Source organism: Rhipicephalus sanguineus, chromosome 3 (assembly GCF_013339695.2).
Source record: "Rhipicephalus sanguineus isolate Rsan-2018 chromosome 3, BIME_Rsan_1.4, whole genome shotgun sequence".
In the NCBI taxonomy this organism is placed as follows: Eukaryota; Metazoa; Arthropoda; class Arachnida; order Ixodida; family Ixodidae; genus Rhipicephalus; species Rhipicephalus sanguineus.
The window spans coordinates 188,442,711-188,464,854 of NC_051178.1; the positions used below are offsets into that span (position 1 = coordinate 188,442,711).

The following is a 22,144-nucleotide window of genomic DNA, read 5'->3' on the forward strand; positions in this document are numbered from 1 at the left end:
ATTGCTGGGGTTTAACGTCCCAAAACCACGATATGATTGTGAGGGACGCCTTAGGGGAGTGCTCCGGAAATTTCGTCCACCTGCGGTTCTCTAACGTGCAGCTAAATCTAAGCACACGGGCCTCAATCGTTTTCAGCTCCATCGCATAGTTCAGGGCTTCTAAAAAACATGTGACGTATTAAAAATAAAGAAATCGTTTAATATATCGGTTACTTCGTACAAGCGTGCAAAGCGGATGCGGCAACGCTTTGCACAGCACCGGACACCTGTTCATCTCGCTCTTTACTTTCCTTCATTTCATGTAGCTGTTCAACATTATCTCGTTCTCCTCAAACCCCTGAGTATTTTACTTGGCTGTTTGTATAGTCAGCTAGTCTTAGTGTCATGAAACACTCCAGAACAGGTCCAGGAAGCTCGCAGTCAAATATGAGCTCCGTTGCCTGGTTAGCGCACACGACTACCAGCTAAATTATGACTTACTTACCTCTGGAACTGTCGACTGCCGTAGCCTTTTCGTCGGCAGAGGTCGTAGTGACGCCGTTCGAAAGCCATTCATAAATGGAGAAACGACGGGATCTCGAGTCAGCGCCGTGGATTCTGACCCGAGCGCGAAGTGCTTGAGGGGCGAACCGGTTGAATTGTGATGGCAAGCGGGTCGCTTCCTCGGGCTACCCGAGCCCTCCTCCTCCGAGGAGTCCGGCGTCGAAGGCAGGATCATGTCGTTCTCGCAGTTGTAGCTTGGAAACACCGGGTACACGTCGGGAGCCTCGCGCTTCACCTCCTGCGAGCGCGCGTGAAGTCGCACACACGTTGACGTTACAACGTGGCAAAGTATCTCCAACAATGGGGCATCCAGGAAATGGGCCGCGGATCAGGCACGAACCGACACGTCTGGTACGCGGCCCGGTCTGCCGGGATCATGCGCGTAACCGTACAAAAGAGCATACTACTCGCTGTCTTATCCTACCCTTTGCCGTCGTCGTCGCGCTAGTAGTAGTAGTAGTAGTATACGCCTCACGCAGGTTGCAGTGAATAAAGAAATAATAAAACGAAATATATTTTCTTGGAGAAGCGGGACTTGAACCCGGGTCCCCCCGGTCCGAAGGCAAGCGTCATAACCACTGGGCTATAGGCTCTTTTTTTCTTCTTTATTGCTGGGCTATAGGCCCATGCTTGTAGAATCGGGTGTAAGTGCGTGCATTCAAGTGTAGCGGCGGATTTACGACACCACGTGATTTCGCTAGCCAATCACATACACTAGCCCGCTTACAGCTTCGCTGTCGGGAGGTTCTCACGGCAGACAACTGGCAAACTTTTTTTTAACAGGAAAGTGTTTTATGCCGGGCTATACCAAGGCTACACTGACATATTTCCGTCACGGATATGACGCTGTACGATATACACTAACAGATGACAAAGAAAAAATTGGCCGCGTATCAGCGTGCTGCGCTGTAAATATCGTCGAAAGACGATAGTCTTCTGCCGGCCGTTTCTGCGCCGTTTCAGCGCAGCCTAAGAAACACTAGCATTTTCAACGGAGCCTAAGAAACACTAGGGTGTTTAGAATTACGTATCTATGTATTTTCTAGTAAAGGAACACACCACCGAAGACTTACGTATTGATGTTGCGCCTCGGATATGCGTAATTTTGCTTTTTGATTCGACAATGTTCAGAAGTATGAAAGCAGCTACCAGTTCAAGATGGCTGGGCGTTCAGCAAGTGCTTAAACTTTGGCCGGGTGGCTAAATCGTGCGACAGACAGACAGAGACACAGACCAAAATTTCTGCGTATAAGTTCCCCGAGAAAGTCTATCGTCTTTAAAAAGAAGCTAGAGGAAAGAGTTCCGTCGGCGGGAGTCGAACCTACGACCCCCCACTCCGCAGTGCTCGGCGCGAACCGACTCGGCCACAGACGGCACGTTCTTCAGCATACTAACGGCGACCTATTTATATACACCATTTACCGTTGGCAGTACTCAGAGATCAGTGGCACTCCAGCGTGCTTTCGTTATCACTAGAGAGATGGCACGAAGGGCTCGAAGGGTGCGCTTTAAACGTCGTCGCCCCGCGCGTTGCGATGCGCGCGCGCATCCACGGGGCACGGTTACCCGTGCGCTTATCTCGTGATGGGGGTTGGTTTGTGCGTCTTGTGCTCTCACAGCAAGTTTGCGTTGAAGTTACAGAGAGCACGAAGGTCACTTCGCTCACTGCAGCGGCCACTTTTGCGAAAGGAGCGCGCTGCCCACACGAATAAGCTACAACTGTGACAGTTCGCGCTCATCCTGTATATAATTAATTTGTGCGTTCGTTTCATGCGTCCTCCTTTGTGTTTGAGCAGCGCGCTTTAACTGTCGAGCTGTGACAGTTGTTAGTTCGCGCTCGTCCTGTGTATGTTCTTTCCGTGCGTCCTTTCTGTTCGAGCAGGGCGTTGCGAGTTTCGAGCTGCTTGCCGTTCTTCGCGTGACATTACAGTTTGTTGCTATGGCGTTCATTCCTTCGCCCTTGTGCCCAAACAATGCACAACGAACGCTCAACTATGTCTGTGAAGACATGTTTCGCTTTCGTGTTATGCCGATTCCTATGACAGAGGGATGAGCCATGTTTTTTCTTAGAGTGTAACAGCACAGCCCAGACACACAGGAACACGACGAAAGACCATAAAGAGATAGCAAGAAACGAAAATCGAGACTGCAGTGGGTCCACCAAAACCTTGAAATAAACAGGGCAGCTGACGATATGTCACCTCTTCGTTTCAAAGAAGCTGCCAATTAAAGAACGTTAATATTATCATCAAACGAAACGGCTGTGTCAGAGAAACGAAAATTAACTTCTAAGGCTATGCTTTTGCGTATTGCGGTCGCCGGAAACGATTGCAAGAGTTATTCGAAGTGGACCAAAAAGAGAGCGACTATTATGCGCGCGATGACTTCGGGATTGAAATCTGCCGCGCGATGGACCAGCTCCAAGAGAGAATTGAAGCACTGGAGAGAAGGCCAGAAAATAACGCAGAAACCAAAGGAATCAATATTGCTACAGAAATCATAAGGCGACTCTTTTGTGAGCAGGCATAAACGGCATCAATTCATCTTTTAAGCACGCTAAGCGGTCAGAGCAGTACAGATCGAGGGAATGTGAAAACAGTCGTGTATTTTAATGTTATACTTGGCCTCGGACTGCGTTGAATGCTTGGTAGACTTTCCCGATATTTCTTTGAGGGTCTTCGAGACTCGAGTAGCTATATTTCTTTATTCCAGATCACCGATTGCCCCGCGCCATGAAAAAAAATGAAAACGATAATGAATTTTTAAAAAACAATACAAACTAAGTTCGTGGATCCGCTACCGCATCAATGTCCAGCAATCTTCACGTTTGTGGCTCTAAGTGCTAGATAGGCAATGTCTCTAGAAAGGTTCAGGTTTTGTTGTTTCAGATCAGCTTGGCGCGAAGGTCGTGAGAACATTGTCACTAAGGAGAGAAGATACGAATCTAATTATGGTTGGGAGCAGCCCAAAGAACGAGGACAAAGACAGCGAGACAACAAACGCGCTTGTCATCTCGCTCTTTGCTGTTGTCCCGCTGCTTCCAACTATGGTATGTTCTCCCTTTGTGGTGATAGCCAGAGCTTGAGTGCGCAGAGAGCGACACCATCTTCGCCAAATTGCTTTGGAGAAACACACCCTTTCTATCCGTGTTGCGAAATGGAGCCGACTATAGTGACAAGGATGCAGCGATGGCGTAGTGGTAGAGTATCAGCCTCGCATGCAAAAGGTCCGTGGTTCGAATCCCGGTGCCGGACAATTCCCAACCGGATTTAAAAAAAAAAGATCCGCGTGATGATGGAATTGTGTAAAAAGGCCTGGGGTGCAGCCTTACTGGCGACCACAGCCAGTAATGCACTCCCTCACCAGAGCAGGATTGGCCACCCTGGTATAGTACTTGGCCACTACCTCCCACATGAATACACTAATTAACCCACGGCCCTCAGTCCCCAGCGGTTGCGAAGCAACTGACCAAGGCGGCGGTCAGACCTGCGACGCAGCAGAGGGTGCTAAGAATCTCTGGGTCCGGACAGGCCGCCATTGGAATCTGAACTTGGCTACGTATAACGCTAGAACTTTATCCAATGAGGCGAGTCTAGCTGTACTATTCGAGGAATTAGAGGGTGTTAAATGTGACGTAATAAGGCTCAGTGAGGTTAGGAGGCCACAGGAGGCTTATACAGTGCTGAAGAACGGCCACGTCCTATGCTATCGTGGCTTAGCTGACAGAAAAGAACTAGGGGTGGGGTTCCTTATTCATAAAAATGTAGCTGGCAATATAGAGGAATACTATAGCATTAATGAGAGGGTGATATGTATCGTAATTAAGTTTAATAAGAGGTAAAAGATGAAGGTGGTACAGGCCTACGCGCCTACATCCAGCCATGATGATCAACTGGTTGAACGCTTCTACGAAGACGTAGAATCAGCAATGAGTAAGATAAAGACACAGTATACTGTACTGATGGCCGACTTTAATGCAAAGGTAGGCAAGAAGCAGGCTGGAGATCATGCAGTTGGGGAATATGGCATCGGCTCTAGAAACGCCAGAGGGGAGTTAGTTACTAGTAGAGTTCGCAGAACGCAATAATTTACGGATCTTGAATACCTTCTACAGAAAACGGGCTACTCGTAAGTGGACGTGGAGGAGTCCTAATGGCGGAACTAAAAATGAAATAGATTTTATAATGTGTGGCCACCCGGGCATTGTACAGGATGTGGAAGTAGTTAACAAGATCCGATGCAGTGACCATAGATTGGTAAGATCTAGAATTCAACTAGACTTGAGGAAGGAACGGCAGAAACTGATACGCAAGAAGCCGATTAATGAACTAGCTCTGAGAGGGAAAGTACAGGAATTCAGAGTTTCACTTCAGAATAGGTACGCGGCTTTAACCGAGGAAACCGACCTTAGCGTTGACGCAATGAATGATAATCTGACTAGTATCATTAAGGAGTGTGCAGTGGAAGTCGGGGGTACAGTCGTTAGACAGGACACTGGCAAGCTATCCCAAGAGACGAAACACCTCATTAAGAAACGTCAAGCCATGAAAGCCTCAAATGCAGCAGACAAAATAGAGCTGGCGGAGCTTTCGAAGTTAATCAATAGGCGTAAAGTAGCCGACATAAGAAAGTACAACATGGAGAGAATTGAGCATGCTCTAAAGAACGGAAGAAGCCTCAAAGCTATGAAGACAAAACTGTGCATAGGCAAAAGTCAGATGTATGCATTAAGGGACAGGGAAGGCAAGGTCACAACCAATATGGATAGAATAGTTGAGGTAGCGGAACAGTTCTACAGAGATCTGTACAGCAGCCGAGACAGTCAGAATGATAACGTAAGAAGCAGTAATAGCCCAGAGGAATCTCACATCCCACCAGTATTGACAGGAGAAGTAAAGAAAGCCCTAAAGGCAATGCAAAGAGGCAAAGCCGCTGGTGAGGATCAGGTAACATCAGACCTGTCGAAAGACGGTGGAGAGATTATTTTAGAAAAACTGGCCACCCTGTATACGAAGTGCCTCTCGACAGGGAGGATACCAGAATCTTGGAAGAATGCCAACGTCATCTTGATCCATAACGAAAGGGACGTCAAGGACCTGAAAAATTACAGGCCCATCAGCTTACTGTCCGTTGTCTACAAGCTATTTACAAAAGTAATTGCTAACAGAATTAATACGACATTAGAGTTCAATCAACCAAAGGAGCAGGCAGGATTTCGTACAGGCTTCTCAACAATAGACCATATTCATACTATCAATCAGGTGATAGAGAAATGCGCGGAATACAACCAACCCCTATACATAGCCTTCATAGATCACGAGAAGGCATTCGATTCGGTGGAGACATCAGCAGTTATGCGGGCACTGCGGAATCAGGACATCGACGAAGCCTATATAAACATAATGGAAGAAATCTACAGCGGATCCACAGCCACTATAGTCCTCCATAAGGAAACCGACAGAATCCCAATAAAGAAGGGCGTACAACAGGGAGACACGATCTCTACAATGCTATTCACCGCGTGTTTACAGGAGGTTTTCAGGGCCCTAGACTGGGAAGAATTAGGGATAAGAGTTAATGGAGAGTATCTGAGTAACCTGCGATTTGCTGATGACATTGCATTGATTAGTAACGCGGGAGACGAATTACAGCTGATGATTACTGAACTGGATACGGAAAGTAGAAGAGTAGGTCTGAAAATTAATATCCATAAAACTAAAGTAATGTGGTACAATCTCGCCAGAGAACAGCGCTTTGCGATAGGGGGCGAGACACTGGAAGTTGTAAAGGAGTACGTCTACTTAGGACAGGTAGTAACCGGGGAGCCGAACCATGAGAGTGAAATAACTAGAAGAATAAGGATGGGATGGGGCTCATTCGGCAAGCACTATCAAATCATGAATGGTAGTCTACCACTCTCCCCCAAGAGGAAGGTATATAACAGCTGCATCTTACCGGTACTTACCTACGGAGCAGAAACCTGGAGACTTACAAAGAGGGTTCAACTTAAACTGAGGACGACGCAGCGAGCGATGGAAAGGAAAATGCTAGGTGTAACCTTAAGAGATAGGAAAAGAGCAGAGTGGGTCAGGGAACAAATGGGGCTTAAGGATATCATAGTTGAAATCAAGAAGAAGAAGTGGGTATGGGCCGGGCACGTAGCACGTCGGCGGGATAACCGGTGGTCATTAAGAGTAACTGACTGGATTCCAAGAGATGGCAAACGCGTGAGGGGGAGACAGAAAATTAGGTGGGTAGATGAGATTAAGAAGTTTGTGGGTATAACGTGGCAACAGAAAGCACAGGACCGGGTTGATTGGCGGAACACGGGAGAGACCTTTGCCCTGCAGTGGGCGTAGACAGGCTGATGATGATGATGATGATGATGATCATGATGATAGTGACAAGGGGCGCAACCTCGTGCGCGTTTTATAATATAGCACCAGAGTCCTTCAGTACCTTTGCTTTTTAGAATAGTATCGAAGCATCCTGACAGAACGTACGTACATCCTCGCCGCAAGCAATCGGTCGAGCTTCGCGTAAACTTCACGAATGGGGGTTTACGCGTGCGCCTCGACCCATCGCGTGTGGTGACGACGTGTGTTCATTACGGAACGCATACAATACCGCGCCCCACTTCTCGGTGGTGCGTTCACACGATGTCACACCTGCTCCTGAGAACGGCGCTTCAGAAAATAGGGGCCAAACAACGAAAAGTTCCTTTCCTTCGACCGCGTCCTCACCTTACGTGAGGCCTCCTTACAGCCAAGTACCGACGGAGGAGGCAAGCGTACTCTGAAAGCTCCCTTCACCCGTCCTCGCGGGAGGAATGGTTGCCGCGCTTCTGCGTTCGAGATTATCGAATATAAGCTTTGCTCACAAGCGCTTATTCTGCAAAAAAAAGTTGGGTCACCACATCACTTCCAAAGTGAAGTGTTAATAGAGAGACGCGTGTACGCTTTCTTCCAACTGCGATTACTAAATGCGATTAGAGAAGTGAGTTGGGCTAGTTGGTGCGAATTAACTGTGGACATATCTACTAGCGCGAAAAACACAAAGGACGAGGTAAAGACGGCAGACAGGACACAGCGCTAAACTTCAACTGATCTTTTACTTCCACAAGACACAAGAAATCACAAGCTGCGCAGGAGGCTGCGCCACACGGAAGAAAACAGCCAAACACGCCCCCATAAACGTAACTACATTTTTTTACTTTCACATGCCCTAAGTTGATGAATCGTGTGATAACTAATCCAACGGTTCTATGCGCAGATTACGGTTCAAGTATGCGCACTCCTTGTTGCTGAGGGCCAGCGATGGTGCGCTTACACACCGATCACCCGCTTTTTTATGCAGAAGGCCTCGTAGATCTCTCTGTCTGATTGCCCTCGCAACCGCCTGAGCACACGAGCGCAGTGAAACTGTGCTTTGCACGCGCACCTTCGGCAATGGTCAGCAAGATGGCCAGCGGCAGCTACGGCACTGACGGATGCCCGGTGTTCCCTCAGACGGTCGTTTAAACAACGGCCCGTCTGGCCGATGTAGCACTTTCCGCACGACAGTGGAATCATATACACCACTGCGACTGAGCATTCCACGAAGCGCGTGACATGCTTTTTCCCACAGGCTCGAGCACCCTCCGTAGCATTCACCATACGGCACATCCCAGAAAGTTTTCTCGGTGCAGTGAAGTAAGAAACCAATCCTCAACTATAATTCGGCCCACTCTAAAACTGTCAAAAGGGGAATAGCAGTGAATAGCCTTCGAGCCGCCTTGCACAAATCCTGTGAGCACCAGGTAGCAAGCAGTGTAATGCACCAAGTCAATAGGCTGAGAAGCGCCGGTTTCCCTGACGGCACCATAGTGTCGGTAGCGGAAAGCCTCATTTCAGAGGTTAAGCAGGCACGACCCACCACTGGGCTTAGTGAGCAGGCAAGGCAGGTGCGCCCTGTACCGGTGCCGTACATGCACAGGGTGTCGCACCGCCTCAAAATGGCAGCACTGAAATGCGGCGTCTCAGTTGTTTTCACTGCACCGAGAAAACTTTCTGGGATGTGCCGTATGGTGAATGCTACGGAGGGTGCTCGAGCCTGTGGGAAAAAGCATGTCACGCGCTTCGTGGAATGCTCAGTCGCAGTGGTGTATATGATTCCACTGTCGTGCGGAAAGTGCTACATCGGCCAGACGGGCCGTTGTTTAAACGACCGTCTGAGGGAACACCGGGCATCCGTCAGTGCCGTAGCTGCCGCTGGCCATCTTGCTGACCATTGCCGAAGGTGCGCGTGCAAAGCACAGTTTCACTGCGCTCGTGTGCTCAGGCGGTTGCGAGGGCAATCAGACAGAGAGATCTACGAGGCCTTCTGCATAAAAAAGCGGGTGATCGGTGTGTAAGCGCACCATCGCTGGCCCTCAGCAACAAGGAGTGCGCATACTTGAACCGTAATCTGCGCATAGAACCGTTGGATTAGTTATCACACGATTCATCAACTTAGGGCATGTGAAAGTAAAAAAATGTAGTTACGTTTATGGGGGCGTTTTTGGCTGTTTTCTTCCGTGTGGCGCAGCCTCCTGCGCAGCTTGTGATTTCTTGTGTCTTGTGGAAGTAAAAGATCAGTTGAAGTTTAGCGCTGTGTCCTGTCTGCCGTCTTTACCTCGTCCTTTGTGTTTTTCGCGCTAGTAGATATGTCCACAGTTACTAAATGCGAAAAGCCACCGTAGTCGAGCGCAAAACGTGGTGCGTTCTAGCAACACTGTGCACGCACGCTCGCGTCTCCCCGCAGTGGTGGTGTGGGACGGTTGCCTCGGAAACAAATATCACGTGGGCTAGCTGTGAGGTGAAGCGCTCGTTCAGGGCCAGGAGCGGACCTAAGGGCGCACGCAGGTAGCCCCAAAGCAACCTTAAGCTGAGTAAGCGCCAAGGAAGCCTTCACCGAGGGCTCCTCAGTGAGGAAGCTTTCAGAGTGACATAAGGCGGCCTCACCAAAATGAAAGCTTCCTTACTGAGGAAAGGAACGTTTCGTTGTTTGGCCCTAGGTCTAGCTAGAAGATTCTCCTACAGTGTTAATAAGTGAAGCGTAATTGAAATAAATTTACACAGAAGATTAACAGGGGAGGAGTGTGAATATAAAAGCTTTTAGGGGCGAAGGCCCTTAGGACCTAGCTTTGTCGTCGACTCTCGCTGTCCGCTGTCACGGTATATAGAGAACCGTTGCTATAGTCGAAACATACGTGTGTATGTTGCGATTACGATTACGATTATAAAGTCTCAGATAAAAGTCATATGCAGCACTCAAAAAACTCCTGAAATCTCTTAATAAAATGAAATCGAGTAATAATTAAAGGCACTGTGTTCCCGAAATCAACAAATCTGGCTATCACAATTCTGAAGGATGTGCACAGTGGGATGTGGAAGGTGTCGTGTCTGACAGTTTGTCTTCAACGAGAAAGCCTGTAAATTCCGGCTGACCTTTGTTTGCGTAGGCTCCTCGTACGTCAGCAACGGCTCGGCCGCGTTCCCGCGTTCTTCAGTTCACGTCGGTTTCTGGCGTCACGCGGCCGATTTGCGAAGCGTTCCCGTCGCGGCGTAGATTTGCTTTGACCAAGGTGACTGCTGTTTCTTTTGTTATTTTTTTATCCTTCTTCACGGTGTAATGCCCGATTTTCTTGGTGATATTAAGGTCGAGGAAAAAACGTAAGTAATGTTTTGCGCACCGAATTCTATAGGGTTGGAACAAAGGCTGTTGCTGATTTTCGTGTTCGCAGGGCTTTGTTATACCAGGTTTGCAAAGAATAAAGGAAAATGTTTCGCTTACTTAAAGTAAGTGTTGACTTCCCACTAATTCTAGAGCGGGCTAGTGAGCCATTGTTGATATAATAATTGCTGCGGTTTTACAACCCAAACCCACGATATGATTGTGGCGGACGCCGTAATGGAGGGCTCCGGAAGTTTTGACCATCTGGTGTTCTTTAACGGCCACCTAAATCTAATTTCACGGGCCTCTAGCATTTTGCTTCTATCACAATGCGGCTGGAATTCGAACATGCAACCTTCAGGTTAGCAGTTAAGCGCCATGACCAAAGCGGCGAGTCGAAATGAATGCGTGGTTTCATTGTCTTGTCTAGTTCCTTCTCGTTTTACTCGTTAGTGTCCCTTTAAGGCTTGTGCTGGGGCTATCTTCGTCGCCCCAGCTCTTTGCAGTATACATAAATTGTTGTAAGTAAGGATATAAGCAAGTAAGTTCCCTTTAAGTTTCTCATGAAGGAAGGACAGTCTGGTGATGAAGCGACGTCTTTCGATATTGCCACGCGCGCTTCTTTTTGTCATTTTTATGTAACTATTCTCGGGGACAACTTTCTGTGGCGATGCAGGGAAAGCTACGGGGGCGGAGCGTCTGTACATGTACTGCTACGCGATGCAGTCCGGTTTGGCGCGCGTCTCGTAACGCCGTGGAAAGCGATGGCTAGCGTTGCATCCTTCAAGGTACGGGTAAAAGGCGCGACTTTTTCACGCACGCAAAAACGAAAAGTGACGACGTATAAAGTAAAAGAAATACAAAAATCTCGATTGTGTGCGCTGCGTTCAGTCTCAAAAAGCTACATGTAGAAAATGAAGGAGTATTTTATATATCTCACGCAGAATATACGAACGCAATTGTGGGACTACATTTATTAGCGGTAGGATACGTGCATTGTGGCTCGGTAGCTTTCCCTCCATTGCCACAGAAAGTTGTCCCCGAGTATACTCCGTCGCACGCATAGCCGCCACCTTGCGCAAGCCGCGCCCTAATGTCTGGGAACCTTCCATATTATCTTAGAATCTTCTTATAGGCTTGAGCGCGCAAACGTGAACAGTTGAGGTTATTCTCGAACTAACGCGGCCACCAGCGATAAGGGTGGAATATTCGATGCTGTATGAATAAATGCCGACGCGCCTTACCGCAGAGCAGATTATCGACAGACGACGCTCTGTTCGCCGCTATCAGTGTACAGCGTGTACAGCTGTAGTTTGACTTCCCGTTTCCCGGCCACAAGTTCGGCCAAATAAAGAGTTTCATCTGGAACACAGTGACTGCTGCCTTCGTCGACGTCACGACCTCGTGACAATATCAATGTGCAGAAGTAACATCGTATTCTTATTGGATAGCGAAGCAGATAGTTTTTCGAGGGTGTCTATGGAAAAGAAGCTGAGGCTTCGGGATCTCATGGGAGAACGATAATGCTATAATAATAAGGCGGTGAGAGTACAGGGAACCGAAATGCCGATGGCTGATGAATACAAATAACGATAATCCGTAACTACTACCCCTAAAGTATTATGCTAACGACAAGGATATGGAGCAGCGCAGATGGTGCTAAGTGCCTTGGATATTCGATAATCAGGCGGAAGGCGGATTAATGTGTTGTGGAGGATAGTAAAATTTGGTTGGAAAATTGGTCTATAAAAGTATACGAAGCGGCACAGCGTATTACAAGTGCGCGATGGAAAGGAAGTGAGCTATAGAACTACGTAAGGCTAAAACAGCAAAAGTATTACTGGAATTAAAAGCGCATGCAGTGAAATGCTCGTTCTTCGAATACATATTATAGGGCGTCTGAAAACGCTACGATGTCGGCGAAAGATTGCCGATGGCAAGCATTCATACGTAGTGCACAGAAATAGTGAACAAACCACTGAACCGGTCTTGTTAAGTCTGCATCGAGTCTGAGTTAAAATAGGATGTCGTTACAGGATTTTCTCGGCGAAAGGCTAATCATGGATTCTGTGAGGGCGAATTAGAATTGATGGTTGCAAGATTAGTGGTTTAAAGCTTCAGGTGCAGCAGAAGGAAAGGAACATGATTTTTTTTTTTTTTTTTGTCAATCGATGTACTGTAACATGAAGGTTCTTCTCAATACGAAAAGCCGCGAACCTTGAAGGAATACCGATATATCATTTCCGATATTTCGTTTTTAGTGTTGAGTGACGGTCCTAGACTTTGAAACAGCAGAAGAAATATGCTGGCAAGCACAGGCGGGCGCAGGGTTCTCCATTGGGGAGAGGGGCAAGTTTTACCTTAGCGACACCCCCGCCCCCCTTCCTTCGTTGGACGATTCCTACAGAAGCAAGCTTCACAACGGGTTCCCATTACGCATGGCAGGCTTACAAGGGGCGTGCAGAATGAATTTTTTTCTACTATACCTCCCAGTTCTGTACCATTCTGTTTAGATATTCGTGAAAAGCAGTGTTTCAGCGCGTCATTCCCGCTGGCGGTCCTTCGTGCTATGTCAAAGAACATGCAACTTCGACAGGATGCATAAGAAGACGGATAAGCAAGTCAGAAAGGGCTGTTTTGTTCTTCTGTCTTTCTTTAAGACAGCGTGACCGCTGTCGCATCCTTTGCAGAACGAAGGATCTGTCTATTTACATTTATATATGCCCGGCAGTGCTGGGCAGTATCGAAGATACATGTATCTTAGATACTCCTTGGGTATCTTGTATCTGTATCGCGATACGTCACGCAAGACGAGTATCTGTATCTGTATTTCCGATACATTCAATAATGCATCGTGTATCTTAAGATACAAGATACTGCTGTAGAAACAACACCGAGCGAAACAATTAACGGTGGCTGAACTACGCTTCTCAAGCTGATACTGCTGCTACCAAGCTGCTTGAATAAAACTAACGACAGTGACATTCTTTTATATACCTGCCAGAGTTCTCCAGCGAGGGCAGGCGATGAGGTCAACGCGTCCCTGTTGGTGGAGCAAAGTCACGTGGTGGCGCTCGCGCGATCTCGACAGAAACAAGCCCGCGAACGTCTACGAGCAGTAGAACTTAGCTTTCTCGCAATTTGTTCTTTCTTTTTACTTGTGTCGGTACCATGACGTATTCTAACGCGTACGGCACCTTTCGGGAAAATTCGTTGTCGAAGTTTCGAAAATTCGTTATCGAGTAGTTATCGAAGTTTCCCTTATGTGGTGCTTCGTTACGAAGACTGAAGAATACACGAACGGGGTTTCTTTGCGTCTCGCGGCTTTCACACGACAGCGATTAAAAAGATCTCGTGGATGTAAGTGTGACTTACATACGATGAGATTGACTTATATGCAAATGAGATTTTAAACACTGTCGCCCCACCGGTGCTGATGCTAGATGCCGTAGAACAAGCAATTACGTAACTAAGATATCTTGGCGTACTGTATCTTTGTTCTTGCTGCTCAATTATTCAAGCGGTTATTTTGATCATAATTTTATTGTCAGCATGAGTGCTACTTTTTCTGTCCTCCGTTTGCATCCTATTTAAAGAAAGCCCGCGAAACATGGCCACGTGATTGCCCTCGTGCGCTGCCGTACTGCAGCGCTCTCTGAAACCCGCTTTGAGCGAAACAACCGGCGCCTGGACCATGGCGAAATGACCGGCCGCGGCTTTGTGCATCGGCTTCACAGTGCGTCAATATTTCTGACGACCGCACACGGCAAGGAAACGCCATCGTCCTCGATATGCTGACAGTTCGCGCGCCGGTCGTTATGATCGAAGCATATTTGAGAGCGCTGAAGTAGGGTAGCGCACGAGTGGCACAGTCACGTGGTTTCATTTGATATTTCGTGCGCTTTCTTTTAAAATCGGAAGAAAATCACCACGCAGCAAGTACGTCGCCACCAAAAATTGGACCGGTCGTTTTGGAATGCCCTCTACGACGTGATGGCACCCACATGGTCCTAAATGAATATTAAAAATGATTTTTTACTTCAGTTAATCACAATTGACCTCACTTAATCAACCAATTAACCGCCATACAGTATAAAGCATATTATAGGGAGCACCACATGACGGTAAACAATACTCCATTGGTTTCATTCAGTCGCGGTTAAAGGGACACTAAAGAGAAACAGTTAATCGGTTTAGATTGATTAGTTGTTCTTTCAGAACTATAATGTTGTTAATTTCACCATAATAGGTGTATTAATAAAAGAGAAAATGAAGTTCAATGTTTCATTTTTAAATTTCGCGCCATAATAGACATAGTTTAGTGTTAGCGTGATAGCGGGTGTTAAGGGCGAGACAGACGGTACGATTTTCCATGCGATTCGACGTCCGACACGGCGGAGGGGAAAACCGGAATGGTGACCTTTCATAGCATCGTACAGCCCACCATTCCCTCTCCCCCACCGCCGCGTCGGCCGTCGGATCGCATGGAAAATCGGACCGTCTGTCCCCCGCCTTAAGGGAATAGCGTTACCGTGCCGCAAACGTTGGTTGCGGAAAGCGTGTTTTAGTTTATCGGGATAGCGTTTACGTGCCCAAGCCGGGACGGTGGCGCCACCTAGCGAAGGGTGAATGCATTAAAAAAAAGTGAAAAGAACAAAACCGAGAATGCTCGCCTGTATCCCCGCACGTAGCAATATTACTCATTTTTTTAGTGAAAATAAAAGTAAATAAATAGGAATTAAGCACCAAAAGCGAAAATTTTCATGTTGCAGACTTGTTTACACCGATCTTCTAGATAGGCCTAGGGACGTTCGGAATTGGAAGCGATCTCAAAAACTACGCTAAGTTATCCGTAGCACCGTGTCGTCGAAGCTACCTGAAGGCAAGCGAAGCCATTTCGCACAGTCGTTTGCTACGAAAGAAGTGGATCCGTCCACATTCACGCTAAATTCAGTTCTAAGCGGGCGTCGAAAACCGCCGCCATGTTTTACGTACACTACGTTAACCACGTAAACACGCTAACGCTAAATCTGAAAAATAGCGTGCGTACGGTAAACGCTACGGGTCGTTTACGGTACTGCGCATGCGCACTTCGATCCCGCTATTCCGGTAAGCCCGCTATTCCGTTAAACCCGCTAAACTATAACTGTCTAATCTCCACGCGTGACGTTACGGATTTCAAGGTGTACTTATCGTATTTTGGTGCCATTGGCTGAACAAAATTTCCTCAAACTTGGTTTGTTAACTCTATTGCCCCCTCAGAGGACAGTGTAGTTCATTTTTACCGTTTAGGAACTACATAGGCCCTATTAGGCGCCGTCAAAATATGTGACGTCACGGCGAATGGTGCGGAAACTTCAAGGTGGCGTCACCACCCACATTTTCTTTTTGCGCGATTTCTCGCTTACTAAGGAGGAGGAGGAGAAGAAAAACAAAGACAGGGAGGTTAGCCAGTTCTCAGACCGGCTGGCTACCCTGTGCTGGGGAAAGGGGAAGGGGGAGTTAAAGATGATAGAAAAGAGATGTTACAAAAAAAGAAGAAAAAAAAGAACAATAATACGATAAACGGCACTGCTTAAAGTCTGTCTATGAGACTAGTTGCGCGCAGAAAGCGCAACAACGCCTTCAAAGCTTTCCGTGCCGAGGACACTGTCGGCCAGTGTCCTAAGATCTTTTCCTCCCACAGTGGACGATTGTCAAGTCTATCAAACACATTGGACAGTTATTCTCTTGGTGCACTGAAGCGAGGACACTCACAGAGAAGATGGGCGTTTGTCTCCTCACAGCTACAGTTATCACATGTCGGGCTGTTATCACACCCCGAGCCACAGGCGGCACAGGAGCGTCTCCTCAGCTCTAGTTATTCCCGACGGAAGACGGAGATGTAGATTCGGGTCCAAGTTGTGAAGACAGGCGTTGGTAAATTCCGTCGAGTTCCACTGTGCCAGTGTCAGTTCACGTGCAAGTGAACGAAGCCTTGTTGCGGCGTCCGTTCTTGACAGCGGTATAGCTGCACAATGGAGAGCATCATGGGCAGATCGGGCGGCTTCATCAGCACGGTCATTTCTGTAGAATCCACAATGGCCCGGTATCTACTGATAGTTCATGCTGTGCTGCTTCTCAATGGCGCGGTGATGAAGCAGTCTTATGTCGGCGACTAACTGTTCATTTGGTCCATGACGATATGGTGACATAATGCACTGGAGGGAGTCGGAGAAGACTCTGGAGTCTTCTCCAAAGAAGAGTCTTTGGAGTCGAAGACTGACCACGCCTGTGGCGTTTCTTCAACTACGAACTCTAGAGCAGCACGGATGGCGGTGAGTTCTGCAGCCGTCGATGATGTCAAATGCGACGTCTTGAACTTTATGGTGACGGATTTCTCGGGTATGACCACTGCCCCTGCTGAGCTTGTAGAAGAAACTGAACTGTCAGTGTAAATGTGAAGGCGCCCACTATGTTTTTCATGCAGGAACAATAGAGTGGCTTGTTGTAGGGCCAGATATGACGACTGTATATAAGCGTCTTCTTGCAGCAAGCGTGGTGGTTTTGGTATTGCGAAAGAGTTACTAATACGAGAAAAATATTTTCGCTCTTTAGTGTCCCTTTAACCACTTTTTTAGATATTTGAGTCTATAGTTACGTGAAATGACCTGTAAACGTATTGTGGTTGATACGCAACCGCCTTGACTAAGATATATTTTTTTTTTGTTTTTTTTAGGTGACCGTAGAGTTTTTCGCTGTTGCAAATCACGAGATAGTCGGAGCCATAAGTGGTGATAGAAGTGCTATCCTGCAACGCTTTGTGCCACTACAATACGCCTGAGACAATTCTCGACGGCACTAGTTCTCCCGCAGAAGAAATTTCAAAAGATTGCACGTTAGTAAATATGTTGCTAACGAATACTTTACGCCATCCATCAGATAAGTAGAATATAAAAATCATTGAAGTTTTAAGCCCTCAATGTAAAGATGCGTCACGAAAAATATCTCTACCAGCGTTGTTGCTGCATTTCGGGTGATACGGTATTGCCAAAACGGTAATACGCTTACGGACAAGGTAGAAGTGCACAACGGTATTTGCGCCATCGTGCGGAGGCTTCTTATTGACTTTCTTGTATCCAGATGGCAACCCGCTAGCTGGTCGGCAAGCAGAGAAGCGGCACCCATTAATTACAAAAGTGTCAAACAAGAACCATTGACAGCGCAGCGTATAAAGAGCTCTCATGCTAGCTGAGTTGTTTCGGAATGAAACTAATATAACTTCAGCAAGTAAGACAGAAATCTGGGGACACAAAGAGATATTTTCTCAAAATTACACAAAGTTGGTCGCAGTTAAGAAAATTCCGATTGAAGATTTTTGTTCATAAGCGTTTCCTGCTTCATTTTATCGATATGCAAAAGCAAATTTGCAAATGTATCAAAGTATTATAAGATACAATTGGGAAGTATCGTATCGGATACAAATATTCCGGAAGTATCTTGTATCTGTATTTCAAATACTTCTTGCCTGAGTATCTTGTATCGTATCGCGATACAATTTCAAAGTATCTTTGCCCAGCCCTGATGCCCGGCTATACATGAGGAACTTCCGTGATTTCAAGACTATAGCTGCGCAAATGCGGGCAAGATCTAAGAACGTTGTAACGCACAACAGCGCTGCATAGTAAATCTTTTCTTCGTCCTCAACCTCTGGTGCGCCTCACTGCATCACCACAATGCATAGCTGTAGCTATAGCTAAATTATCGACGTTGCTCTGTGCTTGTGCCACCGAATCCACCACCGATCATTTTTGTTCTCGACAACCGCACGAGTCGTGAGCTAACAATGTAATACTCACCGGATACGGCATAGGCGGCTGCGAGCTCGTCTCGACGTTAACGGTGCCCCGCAGGAACTCCCAGCACTTGTAGTGCTCCCAGCGAGAGATGTAGGCGCACGGCGACGTTCGAGAGCCCTCCTCCTTCTTCATCTCCTTCACGAAGTAGTCGCGCAGCGTCTTGATCTTGTCCTTCACATTCACCACTGCGGAGAAGCGGAAAAACTCAGGGTTAGGCACACACCCGGCACGTTACCCGTCGCAGCCCATCAAAGTATCGCAGAACGCTTGCCTTAATTGTGCTGACAGACAGGCAAACACGGGAAAATCGTACTTTTGGTAAAGCAAATGTGTGTTATCGAATTCGGACAGATGTACGGAATACCTGGACAGCTTTCCCGCCGAGTAAAGCTGGCGCGTCACCCACGCAAGACAGAAATGTATTGCAAAGGGTTACTATCACTCAGGGAATACCGAAGACGCAGCGCGCCAGGTACGCCAGGTCTTAAGGATTTCGTTGGTGAAAACATTGAAGGATTCCGACCAAAGGGAAGGATATTTACCGATGCTTTGGCTCCCACACGGGAGTCTTGTTCACAATGAAGGGCGAAACAAAAAGGCAATGAGGTTATATGCCGTTGAGTGCATGGCGGAAGGTGCAGGCGTATATCGGATTGCGATTTCCCTCGTTGCGATTCAAAGTGCGTGCCCTTGCCTGGATATGATGTCCGGATATAAGAATATGTTTGAATATAAGAGGTTCGCTCGAGAAAGCGAATAGCTATAAACAGCTGCCGTTCCTAGATCGCTACGTTCTCAAATACGGAACAAACAATTATCCTTGGCTCCCATTAGTGAAGCGAAACACAGTATTAAACGAACAAACCATCACCTTATGTTTATGTCCACTGCCGCGCGAAGACCAGCTCCCAGCGACCTCCAATCACCATTTCTAACTTGTTTTTAACATCATCATCATCATCATCATCATCATCATCAGCCTGTCTACGCCCACTGCAGGGCAAAGGCCTCTCCCATGTTCCGCCAATCAACCCCGCCCTGTGCTTTCTGCTGCCACGTTATACCTACAAACTTCTTAATCTCATCTACCCACCTAATTTGCTGTCTCCCCCTCACGCGTTTACCATCTCTTGGAATCCAGTCAGTTACCCTTAACGACCACCGGTTATCCTGCCGACGTGCTACGTGCCCGGCCCATATCCATTTCTTCTTCTTGATTTCAACTATGATGTCCTTAACCCCCGTCTGTTCCCTGACCCACTCTGCTCTCTTCCTGTCTCTTAAGGTTACACCTATCATTTTCCTTTCCATCGCTCGCTGCGTCGTCCTCAATTTAAGTTGAACCCTCTTTGTAAGTCTCCAGGTTTCTGCTCCGTAGGTAAGTACCGGTAAGATGCAGCTGTTATATACCTTTCTCTTGAGGGATAGTGGTAGATTACCATTCATGATTTGAGAATGCTTGCCGAATGAGCCCCATCCCATCCTTATTCTTCTAGTTATTTCTAGTTGTTTTTAACAACGCACTGATAACTCACTGATATTACACCACCTAGAGTTCTTGAGAGTGTTGCCCAATCTCGCCTACGCTGCGCGCGCTACGAAGTGGCGCGCGCGTCTCCCCTCTAGCCCGGCCGTGGCCCAGCCCACTCGGGATCACGCGTCTGAAAAGTGAGACGCGCGCTTCAGACCAGCCGTGTTCTGCCGTGGTCCGTCCCATCGTGGACAAACTAGAGGGGGGAGACGCGCGCGTCGTGTTCGCCTCTGTAGTCCGACGGCTGCCCAACTTCGCTTCTTCCACCGCAACGGTGCCAATAGGAACGACCAGCCATGATTCCGTTCAAACACAGCAGTTCCAGCGCGGCCATGAGTGAGTGAACAGAGTACATCAGGAAGGGTTTGAGAACTCGCTGTTTTGAGGTACACTAATTGAAAGATTCTCAGACGCATCTCTAACGTGTTTCTTTCAAGGAGGATTTAAAAAATTGGTTTCCAAGAAGGATCTTAAAAAAAATTCTGGAGTGGGAGCTATCGCAACGCATTACCGACCAAAGGTGAAGCAACAGTTTGCCCCTGGTTAGAGTTACTCTATATACTCCTACTACCTTTAGGTAGCATATATGGCTCCAAAAGGAGCTTTGTCGGTGTACTTCGTTGCCTTCATCAACTCTACGCCTGGTTTGTCTCGGAAACATGCTCTTTTCGGGCGGGGCCCTCTTGGTAGGTCACTCTACTCTTGGAGATAAAGAAGGTTTTGTTCTGTTAATGTAAGCGCTAGGCTAATTATAAGGTAAGAGATCGTTGTTCCCTGCGAAAGTAACCCATTGACAAGACTATTGGTGAGTTGGTTTCTCATAAAATCTGCCTAGATGTAGAGGTTTCTTAAGGGAACCTGTAACACAAAGGCACACGTCGAGGACTCAACAAACTACCCATATTAAAATGGTATGGGGCGTGTGAGGAAAACGCTGCTTTTTCTTCGCCACACGCTAACGTTTTATCTTGCCACTGGTAAGATGGCGGATTCTTGGCTTCACTTTCGAGGCATATCCTCCACTCCAGCGATTTCTTTTAATCCTCATTGGTTTCTTTCTGCGGCGAAGCTGCTCAGCGTGGCCTCCGCGATTAGTTCCGGCAACGCTCGTTGACGGAGCTAATCGCGGAGGCCACGTGCTCAGGAAGGAAATTTCGCGCCGAAACTTGGTGCGGCGATAAAAGCCGGCGTGCTAAGTGCGATGGCGGAATCTCCATCAAATGCTGCTATCAAAGCAAAATGACAAATGAATTTATATAAAAGTTACACTGCGTTCGTATCACTCGAACAAGCAACAACTCGGACGCGCGTATTTTTAGCAAGCGATTTGTTATTTCTTTATCTTCTCATCAAGTTATACCGGCTCCACTTTCAAGGTCAACTAGAGTTTGTATGACTGCAGTGCTGTAACGTGGCGCTGGTACAGTGAAGTGAACCGTTTTCTTTGTTATGCTTGAATTATTGTTTGTTAGGTAAAGGTTACCTTCCGTGGGCCTCACTGGAATACGCAGGGACGTCTCGAAGCGTGTGTTTTAGCCATTACTCTGTGATTATTCTTTCTCGAGTAGCATTTGACTATCCCCACGTTGGAAGCCAGCAGGAGCTAAAACTAATGGCGTTTTATGACACCTCAAAAAGCCGCCTCAGGAACGCGCATGCAGCGGACCACCAATAAGCTGGGCTTGTATACACAAAAACATCTTACGTCAAAAATTTTCGTAAGATAATGTTTCAGCCAATCACAGTGCTGAACATATCATTAGCAAAGCTGACCAGCTAATGGCAAACCGCACTTACGAAACAGAAGTTAGGTTGATTCGGCCCCAGATGCTTGCTATTACGGACAAGAAGAAGCCGCGGAAAGAATATTACATTTTCACGTACTACGCCACGTTTCACCACGTGGTGCGGTGCGTCCATTTACAGCTTTAGCTGCCTCTATTTAAATGACAATGCTCGACGCAAGCCGCTGTTTCAGCGTTTGTCGAGCTGAATAAACGGTACAAAACTTAGCATAAAGCGTCTGAAAATGTAAATGATGCACACGCATACCTCTGAAATGGTTGGGCTTATGGTAAAGTACAGTGCGCGTACGAGAAGGTACGGTTCAAAATTATTTTCTGGAAGATAGTGGTAAGTACCTTGCACCGCGATGTTAAAGGACCGCTCACGATGCTTGGGAACCCCAAACGAACAAGTGCAATGCGAAAACGGGCGAAATTTAAAACAGAAAGCTGTGCCTCCTTCCCTAAGAACGAGACCCGCTTGGACAGTGTGTGAAAGTCAGAAGCACGTATGCCTGCTTCACAGGCCATGTGTAGGTGGTGTTGCACAGGCTCGCCTACGAACGTCGCTACCGAGTCTGTGCATTCGGTTCTATATCCAATGCGGAGTGCGCAATGTCATCGCCTTCTATATTTTAAGTGCGGAGCACTTTTGGGGCCCAGCTTGTCGTCTATCCATACATCTCAAGTGGCGTGATCACGCTCACAGTAAAGCGCTCAGCACAGGCCATAACAAGGCTAGCAATGCTCAAAAC

General features: G+C 47.3%; 1 protein-coding gene across 1 annotated transcript in view; it reads right to left on the reverse strand.

Moving 5' to 3' along the window:
- LOC119386195 (uncharacterized) overlaps nucleotides 1-22,144 on the reverse strand; it is a 32,067-nt gene that overhangs the window by 2,898 nt on the left and 7,025 nt on the right. Inside the window, exons 2-3 of the mRNA XM_037653532.1 lie at nucleotides 18,075-18,259; nucleotides 485-781 (exon numbers count right to left, since the gene is read on the reverse strand). Coding sequence (XP_037509460.1) covers nucleotides 485-781; nucleotides 18,075-18,259 — 482 coding nt within the window. The remainder of the gene's footprint in view (nucleotides 1-484; nucleotides 782-18,074; nucleotides 18,260-22,144) is intronic.